The sequence below is a fragment of the Grampus griseus genome, assembly GCF_964374135.1.
Source record: "Grampus griseus genome assembly, chromosome: 7".
NCBI classification, from domain to species: Eukaryota; Metazoa; Chordata; class Mammalia; order Artiodactyla; family Delphinidae; genus Grampus; species Grampus griseus.
This window is the reverse complement of record NC_139001.1, coordinates 46,934,641-46,956,069: the sequence shown is the minus strand read 5'-3', so window position 1 is coordinate 46,956,069 and position 21,429 is coordinate 46,934,641. Positions and strand designations below refer to the sequence as shown.

General features: G+C 34.9%; 1 protein-coding gene across 3 annotated transcripts in view; it reads left to right on the top strand.

The window, feature by feature from the left end:
* Window positions 1-21,429, top strand: part of ITGAV (integrin subunit alpha V) — a gene marked incomplete at its 5' end in the record, with an annotated part of 86,801 nt that overhangs the window by 29,926 nt on the left and 35,446 nt on the right. For 2 of the 3 annotated variants that reach the window (XM_082658058.1, XM_082658057.1), the window contains 9 exons: window positions 3,533-3,624; window positions 6,086-6,200; window positions 12,059-12,120; window positions 14,116-14,161; window positions 16,723-16,848; window positions 17,710-17,754; window positions 18,514-18,557; window positions 18,645-18,701; window positions 21,168-21,220. In XM_082658058.1, coding sequence (XP_082514184.1) covers window positions 3,533-3,624; window positions 6,086-6,200; window positions 12,059-12,120; window positions 14,116-14,161; window positions 16,723-16,848; window positions 17,710-17,754; window positions 18,514-18,557; window positions 18,645-18,701; window positions 21,168-21,220 — 640 coding nt within the window. The remainder of the gene's footprint in view (window positions 1-3,532; window positions 3,625-6,085; window positions 6,201-12,058; window positions 12,121-14,115; window positions 14,162-16,722; window positions 16,849-17,709; window positions 17,755-18,513; window positions 18,558-18,644; window positions 18,702-21,167; window positions 21,221-21,429) is intronic. The other variant, XM_082658059.1, reaches the window with a different exon arrangement.

Sequence of the window (21,429 nt, the reverse complement as noted above, 5' to 3'; positions counted from 1 at the left end):
AATCAAGGATCACATCTTGCATTGGGTTGCCATAGATTGTTCTCTTTTAATCGTGAATCTTACTTTTTTTGTCTTTCATGACATTGACATTTTTGAGGAAACTTTACCAGGTGTCTTGTAGGCAGGAATATTGTATTGGCAAGAATATAGTGATGTTGGGTCTGCATGTCTTTTTTTTTTTTTTTAAACAAATAAATTTATTTATTTATTTATTTTTGGCTGTGTTGCGTCTTCGTTGCTGTGCACGGGCTTTCTGTAGTTGCGGCAAGCGGGGGCTACTCTTCGTTGTGGTGCATGGGCTTCTGACTGTGGTGGCTTCCCTTGTAGTGGAGCACGGGCTCCAGGTGCGTGGGCTTCAGTAGTTGCAGCATGCGGGCTCAGTAGTTGCGGCACGTGGGCTCTAGAGCACAGGCTCAGTAGTTGTGGCGTATGGGCTTAGTTGCTCCATGGCATGTGGGATCTTCCCAGACCAGGGATCGAACCCGTGTCCCCTGCATTGGCAGGTGGATTCTTAACCACTGCGCCACCAGGGAAGTCCCTACATCTCTCTCTTTTTTTTCTGAATCGAAGTTTTAGAGTATGAGGAAATACATGGAGTCTTAAATTAATTTGAGTACCACCTCTCTAATATGGTACTTTCGTTCATGGAAGATTTCCTCTAATATAGAAAAGTTTTGCTTCTGCTTTAACATCTTTAGGGTCTTGCTGAAAAGGCTGTTTTAAATGAAAGCAGAAGCAGGAGGTAGCAGTTGTGATAATGCTGTACTTTTTGTTCAGATACATTAGATCATAAAGTCAGTTCCCTCAGGCTAAGCTTACCTGAGTTTATCATGATGCTTATGGTCTCAAGGGACAATGAATAGAAGTGAATCCCTCCAAGCACCGACTGTTTCACTGTCATACTGTATTTCTCCTGCTTCATTAATGTAAGGGGGGAAAATGCCTTTATTTCCTTTGTAGAAAAGAATAGAATAGAAATCCAGTAATACAGTGAGAGAACACAGTTAGCTTGCAGTGGAATTTTTTTTAAATTCTATTAAATAACTTGTAAGCATATATTTTATGGCTAAAATCCTTGAAAAAACTATTAATTGAATCCAATTCTTCCAAGGGCTGAGCTTCTTTGTAGTTGTAGGTTAGTCCATTTTGGATATAGCATTTTGTTTTTAGAACATATATTACTCAAACTGTGCTAGGCTATACTGCAGTAGCAACATGGTTTGGTTTTGTTTTTTAATATACAAACAAATCCCAGATCTCAATCACTTAAAAAAGGATAATTTCTTGCTCATGTCATCATCTTGTGTAGGTCATTTGGCTATTCTTGGTGGTTTAGAAACTTGGACTGAGGCTGCTTCCATTAAGGGATTCCACACCATCTATTCTTTCAACCTCATGGCTGGGAGAAAGAAAACATGGAGAATACCTATCCACTGTTTTTGTTTTATTTTGTTTTTTAAAATGAAATGACAATTTGAGATTTCACATATAAGTGATATAATGAAGTGTTTGTCTTTCTGTGTCTGGCTTATTTCACTTATCATAATGTCTTCTAGGTCCATCCATGTTGGTGCACATGGTAGGATTTCTTCTCTTAAGGTTGAATAATATTCCATTTTAATTATATACCACATTTTCTTTTTTTTCATTCACTTGACCATAGACATTTAGGTTGCTTCACACCTTGACTGTTGTGAATAATGCTTCAGTGAACATGGGAGTACAGAGGTCTCTTCAAGGTAGTGGTATCATTTCCTTCAGATATATACCTGGAGTGGGATTGCTGGATCATACAATAGTTCTGTCTGTAATTTCTTGAGTAGCCTCCCTACTGTTTTCCATAATGGCTGCACCAATTTACATTACCAGCCAACAGTGTATCAGGGTTCCCTTTTCTCCACATCTTCTGATAATAGCCGCCTTAATTGATATGAGATGATATCTGATTGTGGTTTTGATTTGCATTTCCTTGATGACTACTGAACTCATATCCACTCTTAACTGACTTGAATTGGAAGGGACACATGCCACTTCTGCTCTTAGCAGAACTCATTTTATTGATAAAAATGAGTTATGCGGCTTTAACCTAACTATGGGAGGATGGGAAATGTAAGAGAGCACGTGAACTGTTAGGTGATCTATAGGTCACTGATGTGTGAGGTCGGCATGTGAACATAGGCTTCAAAGGCAAGCTAGCTACTGTTGGGAAACTTTGATTCATATGGTAAAAGGCATGTACTAGCTAGTTTGTTCCTCCTTCCTCCCTCCCTTTACTAGTAAATGGTGCCTTTGTGACCACTGACAAAAAACAGTGAGTGGTGTTTAGACTACAGATAGAGGACTTTGGAAATTGACACATTAAAATTTTTTTTGCAAAACAATGAAAATGTTCAAAGAATAGTACAACTAATATGTTAACACCTTGCCTAGATGACATCTGGCATTATTGAAATGATCATTAATTATGTATAACTCTTCAATTGGTCTTAAGTCCTCAAAATGGAATTGAATAACCATAAGCACTACCTTAGATGGGTGGGGTTTAGGGAGTAGATTTAACCAAACCTTTTGATGATATTAACATGTTGGCTGGCATTCTTAAAATTGACACTTGTCTGATGTATTTGTCCAATACAGTTATTGAAATATATGTTTATAAGGAATGATTATTATAAACAGATTTTAAGAGGAACAGACTGGACTTTAAAAACAGTCTCTCCTTCCCCAAATACTTTATGCATATATTTCTGTAATTTTTTCATTGACCAGATCAAGAGCTTTCTCATGGAAAAGATTTTTATCTTTATCTTTTTAAATCTACAGTGCTTTACATGAGTGCCTGTTATATCAGGAATAATTTCCTCAATAATGTAGGCTGAAAAATAAGTGTTTGCATGTAGTGTGCCAAATCAAATTCTTTTTCCAACCAGCCAAATCATGTGTTCTGGATTCTGACTCACATTATAATGTCATTGGTAAGATCTTAGTCTTTTACTAAGTGTTACTGTAGTGTTAGCTAAGTGTTTTACTAAGTCTTTAGTCTTTGACTAAGTGTTAGCTAGTGTTCTATAAAGGTGTTTCATAGCCTTCTATTTTTGTAAATATCTTCATGCCACAGAAAGAAGTTCTGGGAGTACAGAAGGTAATCATAAGTGTTTGTTTAATAGTTAATTTTCTTACAATTTAGCAACTGGAAAATTTCACATGCTGTTACTTTTTCACTTCTGCATTATGATAATTGGTAGGATTAATAACAAATCTGCATTGTGATAATTGGTAGGATTAATAACAAATCTGAGACACTTCTAAGTCATCCTGTGTTTTATTTTTTCTAATTAGTTGAAAATCCCCAACGTGTGTAAAGTATATGAGATAAATAGCCAGTGTACTATTTGATTAATCAAAGGCACACTAGTCATAAACCTGGTTGGATTGAAAGAAACTATGTTATACTAAGTAAGAATATTTTGTTTCTCACCTCTCACAGTTTTTTTTTAAAATTATTTTTTAACTTAATTTAATTTTATTTTAGGCAATAGAGATTATGCCAAGGATGATCCGTTGGAGTTTAAGTCTCATCAGTGGTTTGGAGCATCTGTGAGGTCAAAACAGGATAAAATTTTGGTAAGTGTTTTAGATATTTAATAAGTTAACTTTAGTCAATTTATGTGGGAACACAGGAAGTTTTATGCTTGAAAGCTGATAGTAAAATTCAGTGTGCTAAAGGGCAGAGAGTTTAATCAGATCACTTAGCTCTGATCAAAGGCCACCCCTTCTAAGGATACCCTCTCTCTCACCCTTCACAGACTTGGCTTTTGCTACTTTCACCTTCATTCCTACATTGTTCATTTTTTTTGCCCTACTCGATGGTTCCCATCAGTTTGTTTCTATCCAGCCAGGTTTAGGAATAGTGTGCCGTTGATTAATCAAATGCCCTAGTACCTCCTCTCCTTACGAATAAAACACCCCTGCCTTTGCCTCATCGTCCCCTCTGCTACAGTCCCCTTCCTTTGCTCCCCTTTTCAAAGACTTGTTGAAAGTGGTTTCTGTAGTAACCATCTCCACTTCCTCACTTCCCATCCTCTTCCCAACCCCTCCTGTCAGGCTCAGGTAGGCATGGGCAAGGTCATCCTTGACTTGCAGGTCAAGAATACTTTTCTTGCCCCCTCAAAACCATTCAACAAGGTCATTTGACCCATGCTTTTTGAAATACTTTTATTTCCTTGGCTCCTGGGACTCTGTACTTTTCTGGTTTTCCCCTTTACCGCTGGTCGCTCTTTTGCCATCTCCTTTAATAGCTCTACTTCAGCTGAGCTTCTAAATGTTGAGGTGTCTCTGAGCTTTGTTCTGGGCCCTTGTCTTCTTCAACTACACCTTTTACCTAGCTGCTCCTATCCTATCCTGTGGCTCTGAATACAATCTATATATCATAATCCCCAAATCTATAGCTCTAGCTCTTGATTCTCCTTGGATCTTTAGAAGTTGTATTTCCAAACTACCAATTTGACATTTTCATTTGTATATCTCATATATTATTCAAAATGAATGTGGACCAAAATGGAACTGTTACCCTCCATCATAAAGGAAAAACCACAAAAATAAGTATTTCCATATAAACTTCCCCATCTTAGAGGCAGGACTCTCTACCCCATCCACCAGCAAGCCCTGTCAGTTCTGTCTCCAGCTTCCGGAATATATCCCACGGCCCTCAGTAAATCATCATCTCCACTATTCTACCCTGTACCAAGCCACCGTCGTTCCTCACCTGGGTCAGTGCAGTGGCTGTTCTCATCCCTCTGCTTCCTCTCTTGCCCCAGCTACAACCCATTCTTTATAGAAGGACCAGAGTGAACCAGAGCATTTCACCTGCCTGATTCAAACAGTCAAGCAGCTTTTCATCCCTCTCAGGGTAAAAATCTCATGCTCATCCTGGTTTTTATAAGCATCTGCGTAATCCAGTCACCAGCTGCTGACTCTTTGGTATCATCTCACTCCACCTCACATGTGTAGCTATACTAGTCTTTTTATTCCTTCCATACCAAGTCATTTCAGTTAGATCCTTAGTGTTTGTCCCTCTGCCTATCTTATGCTCATCTTACTGCTTTTCACTTGGGCTGGCTCCTTCTCATTCTGATTTCAGCTCTACTTTCATTTCCTCAGAGAGCCCTTCCCTAGTTTAACTACTTGCATAGTATTTATTATTTTCTTCTTTTTTCCATCAGATTGTGGGGCATGAGGGAAGGATTTGTTTAGGAAGTGAAATTTCGGCAGAGCTTCAAAGGATGTGTCAAATTTTAGCAATTGGAGGTGAAAGGAGAGGTTGAGAATGGTGGCATTCTAGGCAGAAGGAGGTACAAAGAAGCAAAAATATGCAGAAGTGGCAAATACTCCACTCTGGAACATCAGGTACATGGAGAGAAGTGGCAGTGATTTCTTACTTTAAGTTTTTAGGGTAAATATAAAATAGCCCAGTGTTATCTGTAGTGTTTGTATTAAAATGTTTTGCTTCAAAGGATATTATAGAAAATTCATTGAATTTTTTCCAGCAAATTAAATTGTTATACTTTGGTAGATTACTATGCTGTTAAAAAACATGCATTCTACCACTTTTACATGGTGTTGAAGTCTATAAATCTGAAAGCAAAAAGGTCATAGTTTATTTGGAAAGTAAATAAAATAAGCACTGCAAATTCTTTTACTCTCTTCTTACTTGATAAATTATTTGCTTTATAACTTAGGGATATATTCTACACACATGAGAGTGTTATTTAGTTAAATATTCATTTGGTCTGTGCCCTTCAGTTTAGCACCTAACGTCAAGAAAGGTGCTACTCAAAATAATGATTTTGCTATTTTGAAAAAAAAAATACCTAGACTCCAAATATGGCCTTTAGAAGCATATGAAAAGAGTACTTTAAAAATCTTTATCCACTACTGTGATAAGGAATTTAAGGTAAAGGATAGGTTTGATTAATTTTTATAAATGCTTATAAAGGTATATTGTAATCTGAGGTAGTATAGATTATATGAAACACTAATTTTTTTCAGAGAATTTTTATGTGTGGACTACCCCCTTTGATTTCAGGCCTGTGCCCCACTGTACCACTGGAGGACTGAAATGAAACAGGAGAGAGAGCCTGTTGGAACATGCTTTCTTCAGGATGGTACAAAGACTGTTGAGTATGCTCCATGCAGATCAAGTATGTATAGGAAATTGACCAGCTTTTACAAAGAGGTTTGGGAAGCCTAGGCTGTTAAAAAAGTGTGTGTGTGTGTTAAAATTTGTAGACATACCGTGCTGTTTGATGACAGCAAAATGAAGGCAATTTTATTAATGTAAAGAAATTTAGAATATGCAGTCAACAGGCTTATCTTTCTCCCTAAGAACTAGTTTTCATCTTCCTTGGTCAGTAATAATTAATATTTGATTTTGGAAATCTGCATTTTTAGTCACTATTAGTCAAAAGGTGCTCCCTTGAGCTTCTCTAACAGAGATGCAGACCCCACAGCTAACGATTCTGATTCAGCAGGTCTGGGTCAGGCCTAGCCACCTTCATTTTTAACAGACTCTACAAGGTAATTCTGATGGATACCAAAATTTGAGAACTGCAGCTGTATATTAATAATGATGTTAAAAGTAAAAAATAATTGTCATAAGGAGCCAGAGTTTTTATAAGAAGGTGAAACATTGGGGTCAGGAGCCGGAGTCTGAATTTCCTTGCTTTTAATCAGTCTCTTTGTCAGTCTGTCGACTAAGCTCACTCCTCTTGATCTAAAAGATCTCACCCTGTTCTCTAATATTATTTGAAATTTCCAATGAAATTTATATTGTGGCTAAAGATGATTTTGAGCACTTGTAATTCTGATTATGCTTTTCCAAACTCTGTATACTTTTTCCTTCTTGGAGGTTGCAGTCCTTTTGCTTCTCCACTATTGTTGAATTGGCCACCACTCCAGATCCTCTTTATATCAGAAACATAAAAATAGCTTCTTGAAATGCAGTGTGGTGTTTATACCTGGACCACTTTTTAGGCCATTACTTTTTCTGTTCCACTGGTCACCAAGTAGTGTAGTAAAGAGAATTAATAACAAAAGTACAACATGTAAGACTCTTATTGCTAGACTTTTTTTCCATGTTAGGTAACTTGTGACACCAAAGTATCTATTTAGTCTTCAAAATGCTAAGCAGTTGAACCTCTGAGAAATTGCAAAATGATTTCATGAAACACTTATTTGTTAGCCCACTGCCCTGGCCCTACTTGTTGTAAGTGGGAGGTAAACATGAAAAGAATGATACATACCCATAACCGCTTTATTAGAGTAGGTCAGAAAGCACACCCTGCGAGAATGGAGGAGGTGGGCAGATGTATCCTCAGTGTCTGACTACACCACCTTCTATTGGTGTTTTGGTCATAGTACTGTTGTCTTTGGTGGCATGTGGAAAATGTGAGGACTAAATTTGTGTTTTTAATTTCTGTATTGCAAAAATGTTCCTATGGTGAGAAGATAATTTCGTAGCTCTGAAGGATGAGCTAACCCTTGTGTGCCAGGCTTGTAACCTATTGTTTATGTGATGGACACACCTGTAAAATCACCTTTATTCTTTTCTGATACATGTGGGAACTGAGATTCAGACAGTTGAAGTCATTTTTTTCCTACATCTTATGGTAGTGAGTGATCTAATGAGGATTTTAACCCAGGTCTGTCTTATTCCAAAGGAATCTTTTCCCTGTATTACTAACAATAGAAAATGTTTTCCATTTCTATTTCCTCTGTATTAAGCACAACTTTTCTACAGAGAATACTGCTTTCAAAAGTGCAGGTTTGGGGCTTCCCTGGTGGTGCAGTGGTTGAGAATCTGCCTGCCAATGCAGGGGACACGGGTTCGAGCCCTGGTCTGGGAAGATCCCACATGCTGCGGAGCAACTGGGCCCTTGAGCCACAACTACTGAGCCTGCGCGTCTGGAGCCTGTGCTCCGCAACAAGAGAGGCCGAGATAGTGAGAGGCCCGCGCACCACAACTAGAGAAAGCCCTCGCACAGAAACGAAGACCCAACACAGACAAAAATAAATAAATAAATTTATTTATTTAAAAAAAAATAATAGTCACAGGACAAGGCAGCTCCCATTCTACCATTTAACAGCTTAGAATACTATTCACATGTCATGAAAATTGCTAAACATTACAAGGGAAACCAAAAAAAAAAAAGTGCAGGTTTGGATAATTCCTGATGTAAGAGGACAAGAACCCTTCTGAAAACAAGCATTCTAACGATGATCCCTTGAGGATATACTGCCATGTTCAGCTAGTATTTTTCATCATTATGCCTCTTCAGTAACGACCAGTTCTCTTCTTAACATGTATTTAAAGGATTAAGACTGCGTGATGTAGCTGCTCATAATGCTTTCACTTATTTGGTTTAAGCACAGACATTTTAACCTTATTTTCTGAAGTATTTAACATCCAAATCAGATCAGCAAATTATGGCTTGTGAGTCTGTTTTTGTAAATAAAGTTTTATTGGAACATAGCCACACCCATTTGTTTACATGTTATCTATAAAGGGAGAGTTGAGTCCTTGCCACAGAGACTGTATAGCCCCTAAGCCTAAAACATTTATTATCTGGCCCTTTACAGAAGATGTTTGCTGATCCCCGATCTCAATAGTAATACCTCAAATATTAGAAAAAGCAGAGAGAACAATCTTAAAAATATCAAAGTGAATGCCTTTCTTCTTAATAAGCTGGCTTTCAATATCTCTTGATCATTGTATGTACTTTAGGGCTCAACCTTTGAAGTATTAAGCTACCTGCAGCCCACAGTGCAAGGGGCAACCTGCCCAGAGAAGAACGCTCAAGAGTGGGAATCTCAGAACTTGGGTTATATTCTTGCACTCTGCCAACAACCTGTATATCTATAGTCATGGGTGATTCATCACTGGTAAAACGCTGATTTAGGCAAAAGACTTCAGAGATGCAGTTTTGTATTTTATACTTCAATAAATTGTGAAGTATGTATTTCATACTTCAATAAATTGTGTAACCCAATGGCTGATTTTACACGAGGCTGCCAGTTTTGTAGGGCTACATTGCCAACTTCTTGATAACTGCTTGTTTTGGTGGTGGTAGTTTGTGGGTTTTGTTGTTTGTTCATTTGTTTGTTGTTTGCTTTCTTTTTTTTAACACCTTTATTGGAGTATAATTGCTTTACAATGGTGTGTTAGGTTCTGCTTTATAACAAAATGAATCAGCTATACATATACATATACATATATCCCCATATCTCCTCCCTCTTGCGTCTCCCTCCCACCCTCCCAATCGCTCTAGGTGGTCACAGAGCACTGAGCTGATCTTCCTGTGCTATGCAGCTGCTTCCCACTAGCTATCTATTTTACATTTAGTAGTATATATAAGTCCATGCCACTCTCTCATTTCGTCTCAGCTTACCCTTAACCCTCCCCGTGTCCTCAAGCCCATTCTCTACGTCTGTGTCTTAATTCCTGTCCTGCCCCTAGGTTCTTCATAACCAATTTTTTTTTTTTAGATTCCATATATATGTGTTAGCATACGATATTTGTTTTTCTCTTTCTGACTTACTTCACTCTGTATGACAGACTCTGGGTCCATCCACCTCATGCTTTTGTTTTTTGTTTTTTTTTTTTTCATGCTTTTGTTTTTAATGTGACCTATATGGATCTGTGGAACGTCACTCTATAAAAGTTTACCTTATTACTGATTATGTTTGCTTTTGGCTTCTCATTACTGTATCTATGACCATTCTTGGCATTATACAATAGGCTAAATGTCTTTCTGTTCTAAAAGTGCCTGAACCACAAATCATATGATTTAAATACTCTTTCATCTCCATGCTCAGACTGAGTCTTTGTTCTTTCTGTCTACTTTCTGATGATAATGTTATTTGCATATAGATTTTTCTCAGTTGTGATTTCTAGTTTGTTTTTTCTTCCCCTTGATGGTTGCTTAGGGAATTATAAATGCACTGCTGGCTTGAGATAGTGCAGCCTAGTGGTGTAGACACTCCTCACCTCAGATCCATGCTCTTTTATTTACTAGGTGGTTTACCATAGTCAAGTTCCTTAATTTCTGTGAGCCTCAGTTTTCTTATATGTAAATTGTGACTAATAATAGTATCTCTCATAGAATTGCTGTATAGATTTTAAAAGATTTTAAATGCTTTAGTACGGTACTGGGCTCACAGAAATTAAGGGCTTGATAAACATTAGCTGCTCTTACTATCATAACCAATAACATTATTTATAATATTGTCAGGCTTAACAAATAGCAGAAATATTAATTGTCCATAGAAATAAAAACAAAAGCCTTCACTGAAATAGATTATAGTCAACATAAAATTCTTTACATTCGCACTGTTTAATAGGTACCTGTTAAAATTTTAAAGGACGGTTATGTTTCTAGCTGGATGTTCTGGGAAACCAAATAAAGTAGATAATTGTACAGTATGATAATCAAAAAAGGATGTCTTTATAAATAGCTTGAAATAGTTCCCCAGATGCAACTTGAATAAAGGAAATAAACGGCTGACTTGAGGTCAGAGCAGAATTCCTTAGTATGATTCACTAGACACTGGAAGCCCCAGCCCTGCATTTTCCCATTGCCTCTTGGTTAGAAAAATTTACATTGGGGTAGCATTATACTCTTGAGGCTATTTTCTAAAAAAAATTCTAAATTTAGATATTAAGTGTGTAATCTTGGGGCAGTTCCCAGGTTTTAAAATGGGTTCAAAATTTTAGATGGGAGTATTTGACAAAAATTCTTGCAAGTTGTCCTCATGACTGAAAGTAGATATTTTTGGTTCCTGTATTTGGGTGGCAAATACAGGAATACTATAGCAAAATTATTTAGATATTGTGACATTGACTACAAGAATTCCTTGATGACTGAAGAGCAGCTGTTTTTCATTGTTGCTTATTATCCTCAAAATAAAACAAGGAAGAGTTTTCAGGCTCACTGTTACTTCTAGGTACAGTATTACTCATGATTAGAGTTAATTTATTATTAATTAGAGTTAATTATTATTGGCCAATTTAATAATTGAGTATAAAGGAGTAAAACAGTTGAGTCTGTTATCATTTGGAGAATACTTAAAAGTGTCATGTTTAAAAAAGTTGACTTTCCAAATGTGTTGTGAGAGTAGGAGTAGTTTTCGTATTTTGCTCATTGCAGAATATTAAATTAGGGTCTGGCCATCTCCCCAGATTCTGAACTACTTTTTTTCAGGTTTGTTGTTGTTGTTGGATATAAGTGTATATATAGGAAATGTATCAGGAATGTAGGTATCTCCTTTAAGTATTCATAATAACTTAGTGAAGACCTAACAACTGTAGGAGAATAATAGTAAGAAATAGAAATTTCAGATTGGAGTTTTTAACTCAAAGATTACAACTCATCATTGTTTTATGAAATCAAAGTATGAGTCATAACCAGTAATTTTTAAAAAATGGAATGAAATATAATGTGTGTATGTTGGGTTGTGTGGGCTATGATATAAACTATAATCTTGTGGGTTGTGGTTAAAAATAAAAAGTTTGAAATCCACCATCTTAGGTGATCTTTCTGTCCCCTGCTGACTGGTCCAGGTACTTTCATCTCTCTCTGTTGCCATTTCTGATTAATGGGTGCTGGTAAACATGCATACTAACTTTGTGTGTGTGTGTGTGGTATGCGGGCCTCTCACCACCGTGGCCTCTCCCGTTGCGGAGCACAGGCTCCAGACGCGCAGGCTCAGCGGCCATGGCTCACGGGTCCAGCCGCTCCGCGGCATGTGGGATCCTCCCGGACCGGGGCACAAACCCGTGTCCCCTGCATCGGCAGACGGACTCCCAAAAACTGCGTCACCAGGGAAGCCCCATACTAACTTGTTTAGAATGTGTTAATAACTCATTAAGTGCCTGAGTGAATGAACACTCTCAGAGACTAGTACATTATCTTACAGTTAGAGTGATATCAGATTTTTCTCATGTTTTGTTTTGTGTTGTTTGTTTTGGGGTTTGTGTATATTTCCAATCTTTTTATTTTAGAAAATATTGATGCTGATGGACAGGGATTTTGTCAAGGAGGATTCAGCATTGATTTTACTAAAGTAAGTTCTCATTTAAGACTGAGTGAGATTCAGATCTACCTTATTATCTAAGCCATGGTTAAAAATTAACTGGTTAATACTTCAGATTCTCTGTAACTATTACCTGTTTTATGAAAACAGCTAATAAAAATGACCCATGCATTTTGATATCCGTTGCTTTATATTATTCTCTCCCTAGGAGACATTGCTTGTTTGAAATAGACATCAAAATGGAATGAAGGACAGTAGAAAATCTCCTGAGTAGAAGATAGATAGCTGTTATGACTTAATATTAATATTACAATTTCCAGTTGGATAAATTGATAGACTATTAAACCTTTCTATTTTTGACTGAAATTGAGTTTTTGTAAAAGCTAGCAATGGGAGCTTTCTTACAAAATCAGAGTTTAGTTACATAAAAGTTGAAAAACATGCTTATTTACCATCTATTATGTGCCTACAGGCAACAAGTAAAGTTGAAGCAATTTAATTATTGTAAGAAATCTCATATACAGGGCTCTATGTATTTTTAGCTAAGCTGATGTGCTCTCTAGAGTTGATAGTTTTTAAGCTATTTTTTAAAAATAAGAATTCCATTTATATTTTCAAAGGAAATTTTTCTTAAGTACTTCTCTTTATGTAATTTTCTTTTGTGTGTGGGTTTTTTTTTTGTGGGATATATGAACATTTTGAATATCAAATTGAGACTATTAATTACTCCTAGAGAAGTCTCAAAAATACATTGCTTGGTTAAAAGTAGAGCTTCCTTAGAAAGCTTAATATGGCTTTCTTAGAAAATGCAAACAGAAGTGCCTTAAATTTATTAAAACAACAGAAACTATAATCATGATTCAGAAAAACTAATAAAGCATTTTCTTATTTTTTTTAATTTGTATTTTATCTGTATTAAAATTTTTTTTCTAGATTAGATACTGGTAATTATAGTTGACTCTCCTTATTAAGTAATTGATTTTAATTCACTCAATTTGAAATTCATAATTCAAAACTTATTCATAATTACTTATAATTTAAAATTTAAGGAAGCAAAACAAAGAGAGATAAAGTATATTAATGCATATTAGGTTTCAACTCATATGATGTGTTTTCAAATAGGTATTGTATTAAAGCAAAAAGTGTCCTTATTTTCTGTACTTATGCCAGTACAACTATAACCCCAGAAATATTCCCATACTATGAACAGTCATTGCTATATTAACTGTTTGCTTTCTTCAACTCATTTCTGAAAAATGGTGTCATTTTAAAGCAGACAACTTAGAAATATCTTTTACATAGCCATGGCCAGAGGTTGTTGAAAGCTTGAAAGGCTATATGTCCATTTGGAGAGAGAAAAATTTTCTCTTAACCTCCAGCAAGAGGAAATTTTAAAAATACTATGTTCAAACACTAACTACCTTGAATTAGATACTTATAATTTGTTACAGATGTAAGAAATGCTAGTCAGGTATAATTTGTATATATAATATACCCTGAAAAATTTACCCTCTAACCTCACTCTTGTTTAGATATGCAAGACAGTAAAATTTTTCCTTTAGCTGAAAAATTTTTAATGATTATTAGAAAGGAAATTTGCCTATGTAGTCACAAAGGTAATATACAGAATTAAGGAGTGACTTTTTTCTAACTGTAACCAATAATACTATGCTGATGGCACGTCATACCACGTGTGTGAAGCAGCCAAGATCTACGAATCTATATGTATATATATGTTTGTATATTTTCACATATTAAGTGAATATATTATAAGTTTCCTTTTTGATATTTATTGCATTGTGTTTTAGAAAAAGTATAGTGAAAATTACTGAATTAGATGAGTTTAAGACTTATGATTTTGTTTGCTTTAATATATACATGTTTAATATATGCATATAATATTTGCATATATATGTCATATATACATATATACTTGTATATGTAGCTTTTATGTTTATTACATTGCTCTCCATTTTTAAAGCTACCTGTTTTAAAATATGTATCTTTTTGTTTGATTTAATCTAGGCTGACAGAGTACTTCTTGGTGGTCCTGGTAGCTTTTATTGGCAAGGTAGGTTAATCTTTCAAAAACTACCCAATAATGACTGTGTTTCAGACTCATCTGGCTTATCATGTGCCTATGAGACCTTTCAAATTATTTTAAACAAAGAAATGGAAAAATAAAATTTAAATGTATAATCGCTATCTTTGTATAAATTGTATAAAAATTGTGTACAATTTTTTTTAAAAAGGACTATAACATCATATAAGGTGTATGTAAAATATATAAATATATAACATAATATATAACGTATATTATATATATTCCTAGTAGAAAATAAACTGAATATTTTTAAAGTAAATTAATAAAATAATTTATTTTTATTGTTTATGATATGTACTTTTTCATCTCTGTACTTCAGAGGAAATGATGTAATTAGGCATTAGAAAGTGTGTGGAACTGATTTGTAATAGGTAAATTGTGGCCTTCCAAAAGCTCATGGTTTTAAACTTAATTTGAATTTGCACATTAAAATATTTAAATGGTTATTTTCTCATTAATCGCTGACATCAAGAATGATTTCTTTGTGTTTGGGGAGTTTTTTAAATAGAGGATCTTATTAAGTTTCAAAAGAATATATTAAACTGGCATTGACGATTGATGTAAAGATAAAACACTACATTCTTTAGTCATTTTCTGAGGACTAATAAAATTACCATTTGAACAAATGTATAACAGATCATTATTTTCTGACAGTTTGAAAATAGGTAACTATATCTGCTTATTTTCTTAGCTTATGATTCATTTATCATTAGAGACACATTTATTTAGTCAATATAGTCACATGTTTATTTTCTGCTAAAAAGTGCCATTTACCAGATTCTGTTATTCAAGCATTGTCAATATTTGGAAGAACTGGAAAATCTATGACTATATTGATTTGCAAGTACTTTCTGATTCTGAATTTTACTTCTGTATTCTGCACTCTGCTTTCTTTACTTGCTTCCTTGTAGGAAAACCTGTGCTTTTGCTTTATAGAAAGGGAAACTAAAAGAGATTTGCTGAAGGAAAACAGGATGGAAGGAAAATAAGAAGGAATGAGAAATGGGAATAAGTGAAAAATTGGAAGGGATGGCAAAGGAGAAAAAGAAAAATCAGGCAAAGAGGATCAGTATGAGAAACATACTAAAACTGAAAAATTTGAATTTCTATGAATTGTACCTCTATTGGAAAATGAAATGATTTAGGAAAATTATACTTGAGTTTTACAGTTTTACAATAAAAATTAAAATAGCAGCTCTGACTCTACGTAAGAAAATAGATATTAATGCTTTCTAATTAGCTATAAAACATGGATTTATTTTTCTTCTTTACTGCTAGGTATGTCATTCAGTGGAAGGGAGGGAAGTGTCTGATGAGCATGTGAGGGAACCAAAGATAGATTTTGTGATTCTCAGTCAGGACTCTTTGTTAACTCTGCCTTTTTAAGAGACACAGCTGTGAACATGTTTAAATGACTTGTTCTTTTAATACCTTGAGCATGCACAATGTATGCATTCCTGTTTATTATAAATTAGGACAGATACTATTAATATTATATTCACTAGAGATTTATTATAAATGGTATATAATATGTAACTGAAAACTCAGTGACTGGACGGAGAATATTTTGTTTTAATAAGATTAAAATCAGCACGTTTCACTGTGAATAGGTAAGATATTAGGATGAATTTTTCTATAGATCTCAGAATTGTCTCTGTAAGAATAGAGAAAATGATAATGGTGTTTTATTCCAAAGACATGATAAATTTTCCTGTGTTCTTTGATTCAAGAAATATTTAATGAATCCCTCCTATGTGTTTGGTACTGTTTAGGCACAGAGGGTAAAGTAGTGACCCAGACAGAAAGTGTTTCTGCCCTACAAACTCAGCTTATGTGACTGGAAAAATTGGAACAAGATTAATATCTTTAGCTATTATGATTTTCTTTCTGAAATAGCAGAAATGAAGAGATTATTTTTCATATGTTATGGAGATGGCATTTGATAAATCAAACAACCTTTCTTGGGGCAGGGAGGCAGTCGATTTTTATGTAGTTGTCTGGATTTCTTGTGTACTTAATAACTTAAGGTTGGGAAGAAAAGTGAACTCACTCATTCAGGCTGCTTTCATAAAAGTGTCCAAATAACTTGTTAAAAAATCAGTTTAACAAATTATTATGAAGGTAAAAGTAATTATTTCAGTAGGTTTTTCAAGTTCTAACTTGAAATTTGGTTTGGAAACAACCTTTGATTTTATGATTCCATTTATTTAACATTGATTTTTTTTTAGTGAATTAAAACTAATTCTGCATTTATAAATTTTTGTTTTTTAGCAGAGACTAATTTTAAGTACTAGCTTGAATAGAAATAATTGTGACTTAAAAAATAATCAAATTTCAGATTTAGTATTATGAAGAAGAGTTATTTAAGGCTAATAATTAGAAAGACATATCTAATCTATTTTCTTTCATGCAGGTGCTATCCATCATCTGTGTCATAAAGTTCCCATTAGAAACTTGTCATTTATTTTATATATTTTTTTCAGGTCCACACATTTCAAATTATAATTTATTTTATGTATTTATTTCAGGTCAGCTCATTTCAGATCAAATAGCAGAAATTGTATCTAAATATGACCCCAAAGTTTATAGCATCAAGTATAATAACCAGTTAGCAACTCGGACTGCACAAGCTATTTTTGATGACAGTTACTTGGGTAGGTAAAATCAAAATATGGATTTATTTTCTGGTGTTGTGGTGGATTTGTCCTGTATTTACATATGCTGCTTTCAGTAGGAAAATCTTTTATGTGAAATAGATTAAGATTTTCTTAAAATATAGGGAACATATTTGTTATGAATACTTAGGTTATATTGTATGTCAGTAACTGAAATTTAAGAGCGTGATTATTAACACAATGATAATAATAATAGATAACCTTTAAGATATGCTTGGCCCATCCTGGGCATTGTTCTAAGTGCTTACTTGTATTAACTCATTTAGTCCTCACAACAGGTCTATGAAAGTGTCCTAATGTTTTACTCCCATTTTATAGATAAAGAAACAGGCACAGAGAGGCAAAATAATTTGCCTAAAGCCCCTCACTTGTAACTTGCTTTTCTGAGATTCCAACCCAGGCAGTCTGACTCCTGAACTTTTATTCACTATGTTAAACTACAGTTTTGGTTTAGGATTTATTAACTTTTGTTCTCTCTCTTTAAATTTCTCATATTCATTAAACCAAATAATACATGACAGAAATAGTATTTTGCTGATTGAGAAAACCTGTTTTCGCTTCTTTATGATGCAGATTTACCCTGTTTTTAACTGACTCCTTTGTAAAGTTGATAAAACAGGTTTATATTTCTAACAGAGATATACTGTTTAAGTATTTAACTCCATTATTTTCTTTAAGATATATTTATCATATACATATGAATCTATTACTCCTAGAGGACAAAATATTACATAATTAAAGGAATTACTTGAAGATATTTTCCAGGAAAGCTTAGTCAGCAAGTACGCTGAAGATAACCAGTCCTGCCCTGATGGTGTCTTACCTTTGGTTCCCCTTTAGGTTACTCAGTGGCCGTCGGAGATTTCAACGGTGATGGCATAGATGGTATGATGCACTTGAACTATATTTAATCCTCTTTAAAAAAATGAGGCTAAGCATTTGAAACAAGTGGCATAGAAAAATTTCAGCAATGAAAGAGTTTTGAAATTGAGCTTGGTCTCTGGTAAACTTTCTCTAGCAGCCAAGGGGGCTGAGGGCCTCAGTGACCTCTTGTCTGCTCCTTTCCAGCCCCCAGCACTTCAGTTATTTCTTCAGCTCCTTCATTCTTGATTTCAGCAGATTCAGTTCTCTTGGAGAGGCATAGTTTAATAGTTTCTTCTTTCTTCAGGCCCGTAATTTGTAACCTTCCAAGCTCTGTCAGTAAGGCTGTTACCCCATCCTCTCTCTGTTCATCTTCAGAGCTCAATCTGGGGATCCTAGGCTCTACCTGATTTTGATCACATTTCTGTGCCACTGCCACCTCTACCCTGTTTCGCTTTGCTCTGAATTATCTTTCATTACTGTATGTTTAGCTTTTCTTCATTCTTAAGCCCTTTGCTCTTGTCTCTTCTCTTTCACAAGACTGTGAATACCTTGAGGGCACACATGCATTTATTTGAGTTCTCAAGAATCTTTCCATGTTTCTTAAAGATTTGATTTTGTGGTTAAAAAATGCTGGGGTCATTTATTATGGAGTACCAAGTTTTTAAAATCTCTTACTCATTGTCTACTGAAATAATACTTAAAGCTTTCTGACATAACCACTTATTCCTGCAGTTGCCAATACTGGCCTTAAAAATGAGTAATTAAGTTTTTTCTTTTCAGACTTTGTTTCAGGAGTTCCAAGAGCAGCAAGGACTTTGGGAATGGTAGGAAAGTTAAAAGGTGTTTTCTAAAAATATCTGGGTTGTTTTATATTTTACTCTATTTCATATGCTTTTGTTTTTCCTGCACAGGTTTATATTTATGATGGGAAAAATATGTCCTCCTTACACAATTTTACTGGTGAACAGGTATGCTTTTAAAGTGTTGTGTTTTGTTTTATTTTTTTTCTCACTTAACATTTTAACACCAGCACTTCCTAATGTCTTTAAAACTTTTCTTAGTAATACTCTGATGGTTTAATATTCAATATATAGTAACTGTTTAATATTTGATATTATAGATATAAAATAAGCTTTAAATATTTCTCCTTTGTTATAACCAAAGTGATTTGTTTAAGTAAAGACTTGTAATTGCCCTAATAGCTTTTTTTTTTTTAAAGGAAATGCAGAATCTAATTGCACACATACAAAACCAAAAAATTCCTTTTTCCTTGCTGATGACATTAAATTATCTTTTAAAAAATGATCTCTGCCTTTTAATTTTATTAGATGTAAAACAAAGCATGGCCCAGATGTGTTTACTATAGATATTACAAGTAAACTTCATTTGTGCTACAAGAAATAAAACATTCTTCAGTTAAAACTTAGTACTAGACATTCTCTACAATTACAGGCGTTTTATAATATTCTGTATTGTATGACTCAAAGATTGAAGTGGTAAGTTAGTACAGACATACCTTGTTTTATTGTGTTTTGTTTTATTATGCTTCATAGATTCTGCGTTTTTTACAAATTGAAGGTTTGTGGCAACCCTGAGTTGTCAGATGATGGTTAGTATTTTTTAGCAATAAAGTATTTTTAAATTAAGATATGTACATTGTTTTTTTTAGACATCATGCTATTGCACACTTAATAGACTATATAGTATAGTGTAAATGTAAATTTTATATGTATGGGAAACCAAAATATTTGTGTGACTCACTTTATTAGGCTATTTGATTTGTTGTGGTGGTCTGGAACTGAACCTGCAATGTCTCCGAGGTACGCCTGTAATGATAAAGGAAAAATTAATCAATAGGTAGAGAAGAAACGTCTCCTAGTTTGCAGATCTGGGATTTAAGCCCACTTCTTGTTCAGTTGACTCTGTTGGGCTTTGTGAGAGGATTGATAGGATGGGAAACTAGACCCGAGGTCCCCAGTAACCTCTTCCCGTTTGTGTGGTGGTCAGGGTTGACACCTGCAGTTGACAGCCATTAGGCTTGTGGCAGGGGTGGCTGTCCCTTTGTGCTGTTGTGACTTCTTCACCTCAAGCAGCTTCTCCTGTCCGATGACCACGTGTGTCTCTGGATCTTGTTGTACTTGATCCTTGATGCTTTCTCTGTTCTTCCTCAGCTCTTTTGTGGGGGAAAGCACGGGCTTTCCATTAGGACAAACGTGGGCTCTCACTACTCACTACTACATTGGGCAGGGTGTTTCCCACTGTAAATCTGGTGGCTCATGTATAAAAATAGGGATACTGGTAACTTGCTCATGGGGTTGTGGTGAGAATCAAAGGAAAATATTTTAGTGATAATACCCAGGCCAGGACTTGTCTCAGTAAATGCCATCCTTTCTTTACAGTTTCAGGCCTGATGCCCTGAGAGACCAAGGCCCAAGAATAGTATTCTGTTAAATTCCAGTCAGCACTTCATCATGGTACCCCAAATACAATGCACTTTATTACCTTGTGATTGAACACAGATTGCACTTTTCATTTTCTCAATTACACTGTATAAATTCAAAATAGATTAACATATTAATCTCCCATATCATTCCCTCCTGATAGCTCAGCTAATCAAATTTTGGAAGCTTTGCTAACTTTACGTTTTTTTGGTTTGTTGACTCATCCTTCATTTTAGTTTGTCTTTAATCTGTCACCTCTCCTAGTTTTGTATGTCGGAGTCTCTTTAGAACTTTCCTTTTTCACATGTATTTCCAGCCAGGCTGCTCTGTCTGTGATGGCCAGCAGTCTCCTGTGGTGGGGAGAGGACATTCTTTCTCCCTCTGCAAAACAAGCCCATGATAAAACCAAGTACATTTGTACTGTGTGTAAGTCAAAAGCAAAACCACTGGCACATAGTTGATTGAGATGTGAAACAAAAATGAATTCCAGTCTCTATCTTTCCGAACAGTAATTTCTTTAGAGTTGTAGTGGTTTCACATAGGAAGAACCATTTATGACCTATTAATAATTATTATTTTTACTGCATAGGCATCATTTATAACTTCTTGGGTTCAGTTGAAACGTCTGTTTGTGACTGTCTCTCTTTCTGGTAGTGTGTTTGTCTGGTGTGCTTTGGGTAAGTGGAGAGGAAGGGAGACAGTAGGTGGGGCCTTGGAAGGAGGCTTGATTGTATTTGGACTTAAATGGCATGTGCTGAAGACACCAAAATGATATACATGTGCTATGTCTTGCCAGTAAATCTAGGAGAGTATGCAAGCCTCATTAACTGATTGTCATTGTTTTGGTAGGATAAACGAAAGAAGAAATTTAGATTGAAGCACTATATGCAGAGAAAAAAATAACCCTTTCTATTTCATAAATATACAACAAATATTAACTGTCTAAGCTAGTTGGATGAAATGTAAACATTTCATTTTCATCTTATTATCCAGATGGCTGCATATTTTGGATTTTCTGTCGCTGCCACTGACATTAATGGGGATGAGTAAGTTTAAAAAAATGTTTCCAGAAACAGTTTTCCTCTGTGTTTATGAACGCTTTACTAAAACTAAACATTTTTTCTTCTGTTTCTCTGTCCCCTTCCTGCTAATCTTTCTATTTAAGGAACCAATTTGAAGCAACCTTAATCACAAATACTAGAAAACCTTTATGTTGTTAATAATTTCTTTCAATAGCTTTTATAATATGAAGGAA